Source organism: Rousettus aegyptiacus, unplaced genomic scaffold (assembly GCF_014176215.1).
Source record: "Rousettus aegyptiacus isolate mRouAeg1 unplaced genomic scaffold, mRouAeg1.p scaffold_m13_p_5, whole genome shotgun sequence".
In the NCBI taxonomy this organism is placed as follows: Eukaryota; Metazoa; Chordata; class Mammalia; order Chiroptera; family Pteropodidae; genus Rousettus; species Rousettus aegyptiacus.
The window spans coordinates 77,104,449-77,116,377 of NW_023416308.1; the positions used below are offsets into that span (position 1 = coordinate 77,104,449).

Sequence of the window (11,929 nt, forward strand, 5' to 3'; positions counted from 1 at the left end):
CAGTGGAATGTCGAGCTGACTAAAATGAAATGAGCATTGGCCTGGGAGTTGGTGACTTGATTTCAAGTTCTGGCTCTCTGATCCTTAGTCGCATCATTTGTAAAGAGGCACTAATATCTCTGGACCTGGCTCTCTCACAAGGCATTGTATGCACATTTTTATAATTTCTTTATCAGATCTGTGAGCTTATTTTTTTTCTCTCTCTCTTTAGCCTCTGTTATTCCTCCCAAATTAAGCAGCTTTATTAACTTCCATTATTAGGGTTAATAATCCTTGAGAAAGAACCTTAATGGCATTCTGTGATCTCATCCTGATGTAGGGTGGTGGAGCCCTAAAGACTTGTGGTTATAGAGACACTGTGACAAAGGGATCAGAGCAAGGATCTGAGTCCAACTGCCTAGGTCCAAATCCCAACTCTAAACTACTCTGTGGAGTTATCTGGGATCTCCGCTTATATCAGTTTTCTCATCTATACGATAGGTTCAATAATGGAACCTATCTTATTGGATTATTATTAAGGTTAATGAGATAATGCTGTAAAATGCTAAACACGATTCTTGGCACATAATAAGCAATTGATACATGTTAGATATTACTGTCAGTATTGTTGTCTCAGTTCTAAATAACCCTAAGCTAAGATCATATGAATCCAAAATTATTCCAGCCAAGAAAATCAAGCCCTGAGACTTGTTCACATTTATTTAGCAGATCAGTAGAACAACTAGGGTGAAAACCCAGATCACTTGACATTAAGTAAGCCCTGTTCTATACTCTGGGCACAAAACTCAGATGCAGACTGCCAAGAACCCAACTGATTAACAGAACAGGAAATATAAGGCTACGGAGTATAATGGCCAGTTTAAATGACCTCAGGCAAATTACTTTAATCTGTGACTTAGTTTTCTCATCTGTTAGGGGGGGATGATTATAGTGCTTACCTCATAGACTTGTACATATTCTAAGCCCTTTATAGCTTGATTAGAACATTGTCAGGTACACAGTAAGCGCCCAGTGACTATCAGCTATTACCAGATTCCCACCTTGTGGCTTTCAGCCCATTGCACCCTCTGGGCAGTACTCCCAGCTTCTCCATGGTCCATCCTTCCTAAAGCCTGTGTTTCTCTTGGCTGAGCTGCCCGGGCCCCTCTGAAGATGCTCACTAGCTAATGCCCCATATGTCTGATAGCAGAGATCACCCCCATGTGACCTTACTGACTTCCCCTAACCCTTTCCCACCTCTTGGGGCAGGTCCTTTCCTCAGGCCCCTGGGGAAACCAGGAGAAGAAGTAAGGGCCTGTGTTATACAAAAAGAAACTACAGCTCAAAAAGAGGAACAGCATGCCGAAGGCCACACAGATAGCAGCAAAACTGGAACTGGAAGCCAAGCCCCTGGCTAGCAGCCCTGGGCTTTTTCTGCCACCCTGTACTTCAGGTACAGAACAACAGAACAGAGAATAAACTAAAAGTACATCACTGAGTGAATTTCAGATTAGCAGCTGAGCTAGAATAGGCCTCCATTTCAGACAGGGTCTTGGCTCCCTGTCACCCCCAGCACTCGGGAGAAGTGTTGTCAGTGAGTGTGCTCTCTTAGATAGAAGCACGTACCAGCAGGAGAGGAGCCTAGGGAGCCCTGGTCTAGGTGGAGGGACAGGGCACTTGCGAATGCCCTTATAACTGCCTAAATCCCTAAATTTTTCACAAAAAGTGGGTACTCTACTTGTGTTGACTCACAAATCCCATACCACCCGTTGTTCTCTTCTCTTGGGGCTAATCATGGTCAGGCCTAACGCCAGGGGACCACTTCCTTGGAAACCACCACTAGGCCCATCGATGGGGAGAAAAAGGCTGCAAGCTACATTATGGGTGGATTTTTGATGAGATGAAGAAATCGAAATAAAAAGGTTTATTAATTTAAAAGAAAAGTAAACTAAAACCAAGGTGTATGTGCCCACACAGACTTGCAAAGGTGAGGGCACCTTGGAATTGTTGGACATTTGTTGCTCCCTCTATGTCATCACGATCCACTCTGATCGTGACTGTGTCCATGCCTGCCCGCCCCACTCAGTGGGCGCTCCTCAAGGACAGAGACCAAGCCTTGTTCACCATTGTAGCTCCAGTGCCCAGCACACACAGATGTCCTCAGGAAATATGGAATAAATAGGAGGGTGGGAGAATGGGTAGATGATATGGTAATCAAACCAGTAGAAGCCTGCTTGAAAAAAGAAACATTCTGAGCTGGATTTAGAAGGGCAGGGACTTGACTTGGGTTTGTTAAGGTAGGGAATAGAATCGTATAGGGAATGAATGGACAGAAAAGTTGGCAGGTAGCCAGATCTTGGGTTGGTGTCTGAAAGCCTAGGGGATATTTGAGATGCTCTCCTCCTTAACCCCTTCCCTCTGCCTTCGTGTTTCCGATTGGACTCTTGCATGTTTCCACGCAGGGCTTCATCAGGCTTGACATGTCTGAGTTCCAGGAGCGGCATGAGGTAAGAGTCCTAGGCGAAGCATGATTTGGAGGGCTTATCAACATGGCCTGGGTATTTTGATGTGGTTTGTGATTTGGGCCTGAGATAATTCCAGCAGCCTGGATTTGTCCTTTGCAGGTATATGTGTGCAGCAGGGTCACTGATCTGTTTTGCATAGGGTTTGCTCTGAAGAATAAACATAGAGAAGATCTATCTGCTGTCCCATTATGGTAGTGTTCCTGCCACCCTGGGAGACAGCCTGACACTCCTTGTTGAGACAGGCAGTCTTGACAGTGTTTATAAAGCCATCTCCCTGTACATTCCCCATATTGGAAGTTTAAAGCATGGAAAGGCCTTCCTGACATATTGCCTTCCTTCCTCCAGGTGGCCAAGTTTATTGGGTCCCCACCAGGCTACATTGGCCACGAGGAAGGTGGCCAGCTGACCAAGAAGCTGAAGCAGTGTCCCAACGCTGTGGTGCTGTTTGACGAGGTGGACAAGGCTCATCCAGATGTGCTTACTATCATGCTACAGTTGTTTGATGAGGTGAAAGTCAGCCTTGGCTGGAACAGAGATGGGGACCCCTGGAGGTGTGGGGAGCTTTGGATAATAGGAAGCAAGGACCCAGAGGCCTGTCTGAACATTTCTCAGCTTGCTCTGTGTGTACATTCGGGCCCTTAGTCCATGTGATTTTACCTCCTCTCTGGACCACAGCTCAGCCTGGGCACTTGAGGGAAGACCAGTACTCTCCAAGTGTTGAAATTTCATCACTGCCCAGGCCACCTTCCAGAGAGAAGGAGTGGGGCAGAGATGCCAGGAGAGCGAGGGAGACCTGAACTTTTAGTTCTAGCTCTGCTTCATTTCTAGGCATCAGGGATCTCATGTGACAAACAAGGCGTCTAGATCCAAGATAAGCTCGAAGAATCTTTCCGCCCTTGGAACCCTTTTCTTCTCAGGAGCTCCAGGCTTGTCACAAATGAGACAGTCCCCCCTACTGGTGGAGCGAGTTCTAACTAAGAAGAACCCCCTTTTATCCAGCACATTCTGTGTACTAGGCTTATGCTAAAGACTTTACAGATGTTATCGCGAGTCATCACAATAGCCAGGCAAGGTAGAAATGATCTCATTTTTCACAAATGAAGAAACAGAGGTTCAGAGAGGTTATAAATGACTTGCCCAAGGCCACTGAGCTACTCTATGGAGGAACCAGAATTGGGCTACAAAATAAATCTGATCCCAGAGCCCCAGTTCTCCCTTCTGTACCACTCCTTCCCTTGAGCTGGGAAGAAAAGCTTATGGTCACAGAGGGGTCGACTCCCACCCTTTACAGGGGTCTGCAGAACCAGAATGAGGCTTCTCTTCTGCTCCTAGGCAGGGAATATGTTAGCCAGCATGTGGCCAGATGGAGTCCTGCTCACCTTTTCACTTAGCCCCTCCAGCCCTGGGAAAATAGGAAGGGGTTTTGCTTCCCATGTCACAGGTACACTAAACGAGGTGCAGGAAGGGACTCCCTCTGGACCAAATAGCACACCAGTTACCAAGCCAGGACGACCCAAAACCAAATGTCCCCATAGCTTTCCACCACCTTCCCCACCTAGCCCAGTATCCTTGTCCCATCCCCAGTTTTCTTGCTCTGTTCTTAGCCCCTCAGCTACACCCTGTTTCTGGGCCCCCCACTGAGGAATGAAAGCCACTTCTTCTAAAGTTACATATTCAGTTACTCACATCTATGCTCTGAGACTTCCTGGTCCATTCCAGCCTCTTGATGGAATTCAGATACACAGCTATGCACCAGACTGAAACCTGCCCTCAGAAAGCTGCCTGCCTAGTAAACAGGCAAAAAGGAGATGTGATAATAGTTGATATTTTTGTACTTCATGTGTCAGGCACTGTTCTAAAAAATTTACATGTACCAACTCCTTTAATTCTCCCAATAACCTATGAAGATAGTTACTATTGCGTCCATGAATAGATATGGACACAGAAGTAAAGTGAGGAAACTTATTCACCCATGGTCACACAACTAGAAAGAGGGAGTCCAGGTTCAGACCCAAGCATCCAGTTCCAGATCCTGCAGCCTTAAATAACTACCATGCAGCTAGGGCCAAAAGAGAGAGGTAGATCTTCAGTAAAGCATTCACAAGAAGGGAAAGTCCAAGAGCATGTTTAACCTCTGACTCCCTAGAGAGGTACTCCTGATGGCCTCCTTGGCCCAGAAGAAAAGAAGACAACTGATGACTGACATACAGTTGGGCCCACCTGGAAGATGCTACTATCCCCATGGGGAGGCCCTGTTCACGTCTCTTCTGCTATCATCACTCCATGACTACCTTTTTGGGAGTTGATAATAATTCCTTTCTGTAGCCTCCACAAGCCTACTATAGTTTCTGATGCTTATGCCCTGGGTTCCATTGACCAAAGCTGCCATCCTAGTTTACTTAGCCAGATTTATGCATATATGCTCCTTGAGGACAGGGATCGTGCCTACTCCAACCACTCGCAGAGCCCACAGCATCAGGGGAAATGCTTTTTTGACTTAATTCAGTGGTAATTCAGCAAATCTTCCAATGATGAATAAACGTTTGCCGGGTGAACGGAGCAGAGAAGGGCTGACAGCAGGCACCTAATGTGCAGAAGCACAGGGGCACGACCCAGCCTGGTGTGTTAAGGGAACTATAGCTGTTCAGTACTGCTCAGCTGCACAGGGAAGTGAGAACAGAATGGTGGAGATGAGGTGGGCAAGGTAGACTGGGGCCAGTTAAAATGCCAGGCAAAGGAGCGTAGATGTGTTTGGCGGATTGTAAGGAGCCTTTAAAGACTTTAAGCAAGAGAAAAACATGGTCAGATTTTTACTTTATAAAGGTCCTGTAGGCATCCGTGAGAAGGGAAGGAAGAAGCGGGCAGTGAGGAGACTATTGAGTCCAGACTAGTGCCGGAGAAGCCTGCTCTAAAGCAGGGCAGTGGAATGAGAACTACCAGGACGTTGGCTGTGCAGGGCTCAGCGACTGGATGGAAAGAGAAAGGGAGAGGCCAAGGATGACAAGCCAGCAGGATTTCTGGCCTGGCGGACTGGATGGCTGCTGCTGCTATCAGCTGAGGCAGAGTACTCAGGAGGATGAACAACATATTGGCAAGGAAGGTGAGGAGCTGAGGTTTAGAATTGTTGAAAGGAGATGCCTAAGGGACAGTCAGATGGCGATGTCCAAGAGGCCATACATCAATTGGAGAGGTCTAGAGCTTAGGAAAGATCTGGACTGAAAGTAGAGATTCAGCAATGTTCCAGCACAAAGAGGGTAATGAAAGCCATGGAAAGGGATGATGTCTCTCAACAAGGGAGAGTATAGTGTGCAGAGAAGAAGAGAGCACTAAAACAGAGCTTTGTGACCTATTAGGAAAGAGTTAAAGGGGGACTTGGCAGAGAAGTAGGAGGGAAAGCAAGAGATTGTGGTTCAGTGTGGGGCAGAGGGGGCACAGACAGAACAAAGTTCCTGCCTTAGTGTTCAGGAATGAATGAGGGGGTCAGACTGCAAAAGGCAGTTCAGCCCACTGTGGTGAGTGCTGTGCTTGGAGAAGCAGCAAGTGCCAGGAATTGTAAAGGCACCTAATCTAGCCTGGGGGCATGAGAGAAGCCCCTCCCCCCCCCCTTTCCTACCTAGCCAGTTCTCCCAAGCCCAGGCCCAGGAGAGCAAGAGCCCTAACGCACTCACCAAAGCACCAAGCAGGACTAATGCTGGTCACTTCCTGGAAGATCTCAGCCTACAGCACAGGGCCGCAGTCCCAGGAAGAGACAGGATCCCAGGGAGCCCACCCTCCACTCCTCCTTTCAAGGGTAGGAGCAGTGAGAAAACAACTCCTAGAGCCCTGGAGTGAGCATTCACATCCCACTCAGGATTTCTGCACTCTTCATTGCTGGGAGGTGAGACAGTGACAGCTCCTTCTTTGGGACACGTCTTTATTGCCAAAGACCCTGAGGAGACATGAAGTCACCCTTGGGTCAGTCAGACAGTGCACCTGCTCCCTTTCACCCACCTGGGACCCATCCTCAACCCAGTTATAAGCAGAGCTTTGATCTCTTGGAATGAAATTGCCACTGGTTATTGCTCTGGCCAGGATAGCAGTGTGTGTGCTCAGCCTTCAGGGATAAGCTCTGCAAACACAGTGTCATATGCACATGCTTGGGCATGTCACACACACGTGCAGACCTGGTCCCCACTAAGGAGTGGATTCTGTTGTAACACATAAGCAGGAAAGCTAATGGCAAAAGTTCAAGAACATCCATTTGTGCCCTTGCCTTCCTCTTGTCCCACCCTAAGGTAGGGACAGGAGTGACCAACACCTAGATCACCCTTTTGAATAGACTCCCTTCTCCCTTCTTCTGAGAGGCCTCTGCCAAGGTCCAGTATAAAGTAAGGCTGAAAAGCACCCGGTACCATGCCTAGCACAGAGTAGGTGCTCAAGTAATATACATTTCTTCTCCTATTGCCTCTGAGAGCCAGAGCTGTTCTGCCATTGCGTTGGCTTTGGAAATAAGGACTGACTTGAGTCAGGCCATGCCAACAGAAAGGGAAACATTTGGGGAGGGCTGGTTACTGGCTGAGGCTAGGGCAGGCAGGAGCTGCCGAATGGTTGAGGTCAGTGACCTATCTCCCAGAGCCATGTTCTCTGGCCTGTTAAGAACTATGCTTAGTCTGCATCCCAGAGGAAATCCCAGGCAGGTCTCCCCCTTCCCACACCTGTCCCAGTTGCTTCTCTTCATCAAGGATCAAAGGATGAAAACTAAATTTGGCAGGATTCTGAGAAAATTTTACTTAGAGAAAGAAAATTGCATGGAGCCTCATTTACCCAGTACCACTGATATGGCCTCGATAGCCTAGTATAGAGAGAAGGGCAAACAGTTTGAGCCTCAGCTCTACTATTTTCTAGCTATGAGGCCTTGAATGAGTTACTTAACCATTCTGGGACTCAGTTTCTCTGTAGGAGTTGCAAGGATTCAGGCATTCAGCAAGCAAGTACTGAACACCTACTATATGCCAGACACTGTCCTAGGACTCATTGAGAACAAAATCCAGCCTCTGCCTTTTTGGAGCTTCTAGTAGGCAAAGTACAGTAGTGCACAGGAAAGCACCAAGCATGAGACTCAGTGGAAGTGCTTATTTTTGTCCACTGTTGTTACTCCATCAGTTCCTTTCAGTGAGTCCCTGATCATGGCTTTTCTTCTGAATCGGGGGTCCCAACCCCCAGGTCGCAGACCGGTACCAGTCCATAGCTTGTTAGGAACCAGGCTGCATAGCAGGAGATGAGCAGTGGGCGAGCAAGCGAAGCCTCATCTGTTTGCAGCTGCTCTCCAGCTCTAACATCACCACCTCAGCTCCACCTCAGCTTCACCTCAGATCATCGGGCATTGATTCTCATAGGAGCCCCGGTTGCTGGTGTCAAAAAAGCTGGAGACCACTGTTCTAAATGACTGCAAAGTGCTGTCATACAGCTATAGCCTTGAGGTTCGCTGTACTCCTTGCCCTTGAATACCTATACTGTTCCCATTCTTCTGTCTCTTCCCTCTGCCGTTGTTCCTTTTCTCTTTCCTTAGTGCATCTGTCTCCATTATACTTTCTTCTGTGTCATTTCTAGAGAGAGCTAAAGATTTCAAGGAAATTTCCCAAGTTGATTAAAGGAGGAGCCTTATTTTTGTTTCTTTCTGTCAAGCCAGAGGATGGCTCCAAAGATGCAGAGATTATACCTGTTTCAATTCATTTCATTCTTTTTAATCTCACAAATATATGTGTTTTCAGTATGACTGTATCTAGTCTTCACAATGGCCTAGTAAAATGCCCTCCTCTGAACTCTTATAGCAGCTTGGGCTTCCCCTTACCATAACACTTTGCCCACTGAATTATCATTGCTGTTTTCCTGAGTGTCACTCAGAGCAAGTTAAAGGCTCTGAGTCTCCAGAACCCCAACACAAAGTCTGAACCAAAGTGGGCTTCCAAAAAAGTGTGTTGGATGGATGCATATGAAATCAGGCTGACTGCTGAGCGCCAGGGATGATGTGGGTGCCCTGACTGATGACACACAGCAGATACAGTCTTGCCCACAGGCACTCTTAATAGGTGGAGTAGTTGCAGCTTAGGGCAGTGTGAACTGCCATCGAAGTGTAAGAACAGTGCTCAGAGAAGCAAGCAGCTAATTCTGCCAGGAGTGGCAGAGGTAGAGGCACAAGGGTTCTGAAGAGACCTCCTGGAAGAAGAGGTGCTTAGCCTTATACCTCCGTAACTGTGCAGTCACTGTTCTTTCCCAGGGCCGGCTGACAGATGGAAAAGGGAAGACCATCGACTGCAAGGATGCCATCTTCATCATGACCTCCAATGTGGCCAGTGATGAGATCGCACAGCATGCACTGCAGCTGAGGCAAGAAGCTTTGGAGATGAACCATAACCGTATCGCTGAGAACCTTGGTATGGCATGTGGCCAGAGCTGTCTAGGCAACTGGGCAAGTGCCCAGGCCACTAGCACATCTCTTGGGGGCAAGGATGGCATTGAGGTCCCAGGCTTTGGTAAGGGTCCTGGTGGGCAGTTTTGTCCATAGCTGGCAATGATCAGACACCAAGCACTAGACCAAATAGTGCTTGATAGCGACAGTGCCCCCTCTTCCTCAAGAAAACCCCAAGTCTCTTGGGTGACAAGAAGATTCCAGACAGAGGAGTGGACAGAGCTACCCCAGAGTTAGGGGCCAGGAAGAGACCAGAGTCTAAGGGAACTAAAGAGATGCATACTCAACAGATAGAGATGTTTTGGTGCAGTGAGGGGACAGCAGATCAGAAACCATAGAGAAATGGATACAGCCTTTTGCAGCCAATGAGCCTTCTTCTGTAGGTAGACTGGAGAGTGCTGGGAAGAAGAGCACATCACACAGAAGGCCACGTCTGTTATCTTTCTATTTGGAATTGAACCCTCCAGCTCCCTTCAGAACTCAATTCTTGGTCCTGACTCTCCTCTCCCCTCCCTCGTACAATTTCCACCTTAAGGAACCCCAGGCTTTGTACCTAGTCCAGTCCTCTCTGTTCAGGTAAGAAGACCAGGCCAAGGCCCAGAGAGCCTGAGGTATTGACCAGGGTCACCCATCAGGGCAGCATTTTTCATGGATGGAACAAGGGGCAGGCACATTTCCCAAAGTCCCCTGGGTGTGGGGAATAGTCAGTTTATGATTCTGTCTCCACAGGTGATGTCCAGATTAGTGACAAGATCACCATCTCAAAGAACTTCAGGGAGAATGTGATCCGCCCCATCCTGAAAGTAAGAAGTTTTTGTCCTTCCTGCTAGGTGTAGGGGATCCCCTTAGCCATCCTAAAACTGCAGAATCCCCCTTATCTTCCCCATTGGAGTCCAGTAATTGCCTTTACGCTCATCTGGGTCACTGAGCTTACCCCACCCCTTACCTGGCCCTGCAGGCTCACTTCCGGAGGGATGAGTTTCTGGGGCGAATCAATGAGATCGTCTACTTCCTCCCCTTCTGCCACTCGGAGCTTATCCAGCTAGTCAACAAGGAACTGAACTTCTGGGCCAAGAGAGTAAGCGTGGGGACTGGCTGTGGGTGGGAGCACTAGTTCCCAAAAGGTGGAACTCAGTGGTATGGGGCCAGTGGCCTTGGGGCACAGTTTCTCATAGGCCAAGGCCTCAGGCATCGTGGTGAGAGATGGAAAGCTCTGGGCCACATGCAAGCATGCTCCTATCTGACCTTTCTTAGGCCAAGCAAAGGCACAACATCACACTGCTCTGGGACCGCGAAGTGGCAGACGTGTTGGTTGATGGCTACAATGTGCACTATGGTGCCCGCTCCATCAAGCATGAGGTGAGCACAAAAGCCTGAGAGAAGAGAGGTGTCTCCACACCTCCTTCCCCAGTGCCCCTACACCTATCTCCTGGGCTCCCAGCCTGGAATTTTTCATACCCAGAGTAGATTCCCCTTCAGAACCAAAAACACAAGATGATCAAGTCAAACCCCAGTCCTGGAGAGTAACCAAGTGTGAACCCCTACCAAATGAGGAATTCACTTGGAAACCTCAGAAACTAACATCAAGTCTTTAGCACAGTCCTGCAAGCTGTGTGTTAGCTATTTGCAGATGAGAAAACTGAAGCCCAAAGTAAATACTTGTCCTAGCAGTGAGAGATAGAACCTGGCCTCCAGGCTCAGGGCACAGGCTGGCTTAGGCCTCGGCAGTAATGACCTCTTTACTTGCTACCTTCAGGTCGAGCGCCGTGTAGTTAACCAGCTAGCGGCTGCCTACGAGCAGGACCTCCTGCCAGGGGGCTGTACTCTGCGCATCACTGTGGAGGACTCAGACAAACAGCTGCTCAAGAGCCCTGAGCTGCCCTCACCCCAAGCTGAGAAGCGTCCACCCAAGCTGCGACTGGAGATCATTGATAAGGACAGCAAAACCCACAAACTGGACATCCGGGCACCACTACACCCTGAGAAGGTGTGCCACACCCTCTAACATCTACCTACCTGCTATACGTGCCCTCAACATCTAATAAAGGCCCCTCGGCTGTGGCATGGCAACTGACCTACCTTCCCTTCCTACCTCTCGCTCCTTTCCACCCAGCCTAAGGCCACTTACCTCCTTACAGCTCCTGTAAGACCCCTCCCCAACCCCAAAGTCTAAAGCAGGAATTTTGCCCTTCCCTGGCCCTTCCATTATGGGCCCAAAACTTGCTAAAAAGCCTCCAGGAGAGGGAGGTCTCTTATCATTGTATTTCAGTGATCCCCATGCCCTATAGTCTCTGGAACTTTATCATGTTGCCGGGAAGCTCAGAAGTATGCCAACTAAGAACAAATCTGGCCAGAAGAAGACAGGGACAGACTGTGACCTGCCACCCTCTGCTGGTCCTCATGTAACTGAGACCTCAAATGTCTCCACAGAGCATAGGCCAAGGCACAGATGTTTAGCGTTTAAGCTGTAGCTACTTCTTTCCCATGCCCTAAAATCCCAAGAAGAAGGGACCCATAGAACTCTTCCCCCATCCTCCGCCATATCATAGCTACTGTTCCTTCTCCCCACGTTCTGGAGTCAGGCCAGACCAGGTTTCTCCAGCCTTGGAACTGAGCCAACATGGGAGGAAGGCTGACTGGGTCACTACCCTCACCTACTCCAGTACTGGACAATAGTACCAAATGACTAAGCAAGCTCAGTTCTTTGGGGCCTCCTTCAGGAAACTAATGTCATAGATATTGGAGAATTATGGGGGGAGAGATAGAGGTCATGGGGTCAGGCTCTTCCTAGATGGCCATGGACCCTGCCTCAGCCCTGTCTATACTGCTGTCACAGCTAAGTTAGCCTGGAATAAACAGCTCCCCCATGCTGCCTCCATGTTAATTGCTAAGCTGAAGGTCTGCACACCATCCCCCAAAGACATTCACAGATCAGCCATGTTTTAACCTTAGCTTAGTAAGGCACAGCAAGGCTCAG

At 48.6% G+C, this 11,929-nt stretch overlaps 1 protein-coding gene across 4 annotated transcripts in view; it reads left to right on the forward strand.

Annotated features, from left to right (window-relative positions):
• Positions 1-11,929, forward strand: part of CLPB (caseinolytic mitochondrial matrix peptidase chaperone subunit B) — a 134,407-nt gene that overhangs the window by 114,056 nt on the left and 8,422 nt on the right. For 3 of the 4 annotated variants that reach the window (XM_036220365.1, XM_036220367.1, XM_036220366.1), the window contains exons 10-16: positions 2,442-2,486; positions 2,850-3,011; positions 8,761-8,917; positions 9,682-9,755; positions 9,911-10,030; positions 10,207-10,311; positions 10,709-10,939. In XM_036220365.1, coding sequence (XP_036076258.1) covers positions 2,442-2,486; positions 2,850-3,011; positions 8,761-8,917; positions 9,682-9,755; positions 9,911-10,030; positions 10,207-10,311; positions 10,709-10,939 — 894 coding nt within the window. Of the gene's footprint in view, positions 1-2,441; positions 2,487-2,849; positions 3,012-8,760; positions 8,918-9,681; positions 9,756-9,910; positions 10,031-10,206; positions 10,312-10,708; positions 11,823-11,929 lie in introns of those variants that run through there. The other variant, XM_016157978.2, reaches the window with a different exon arrangement.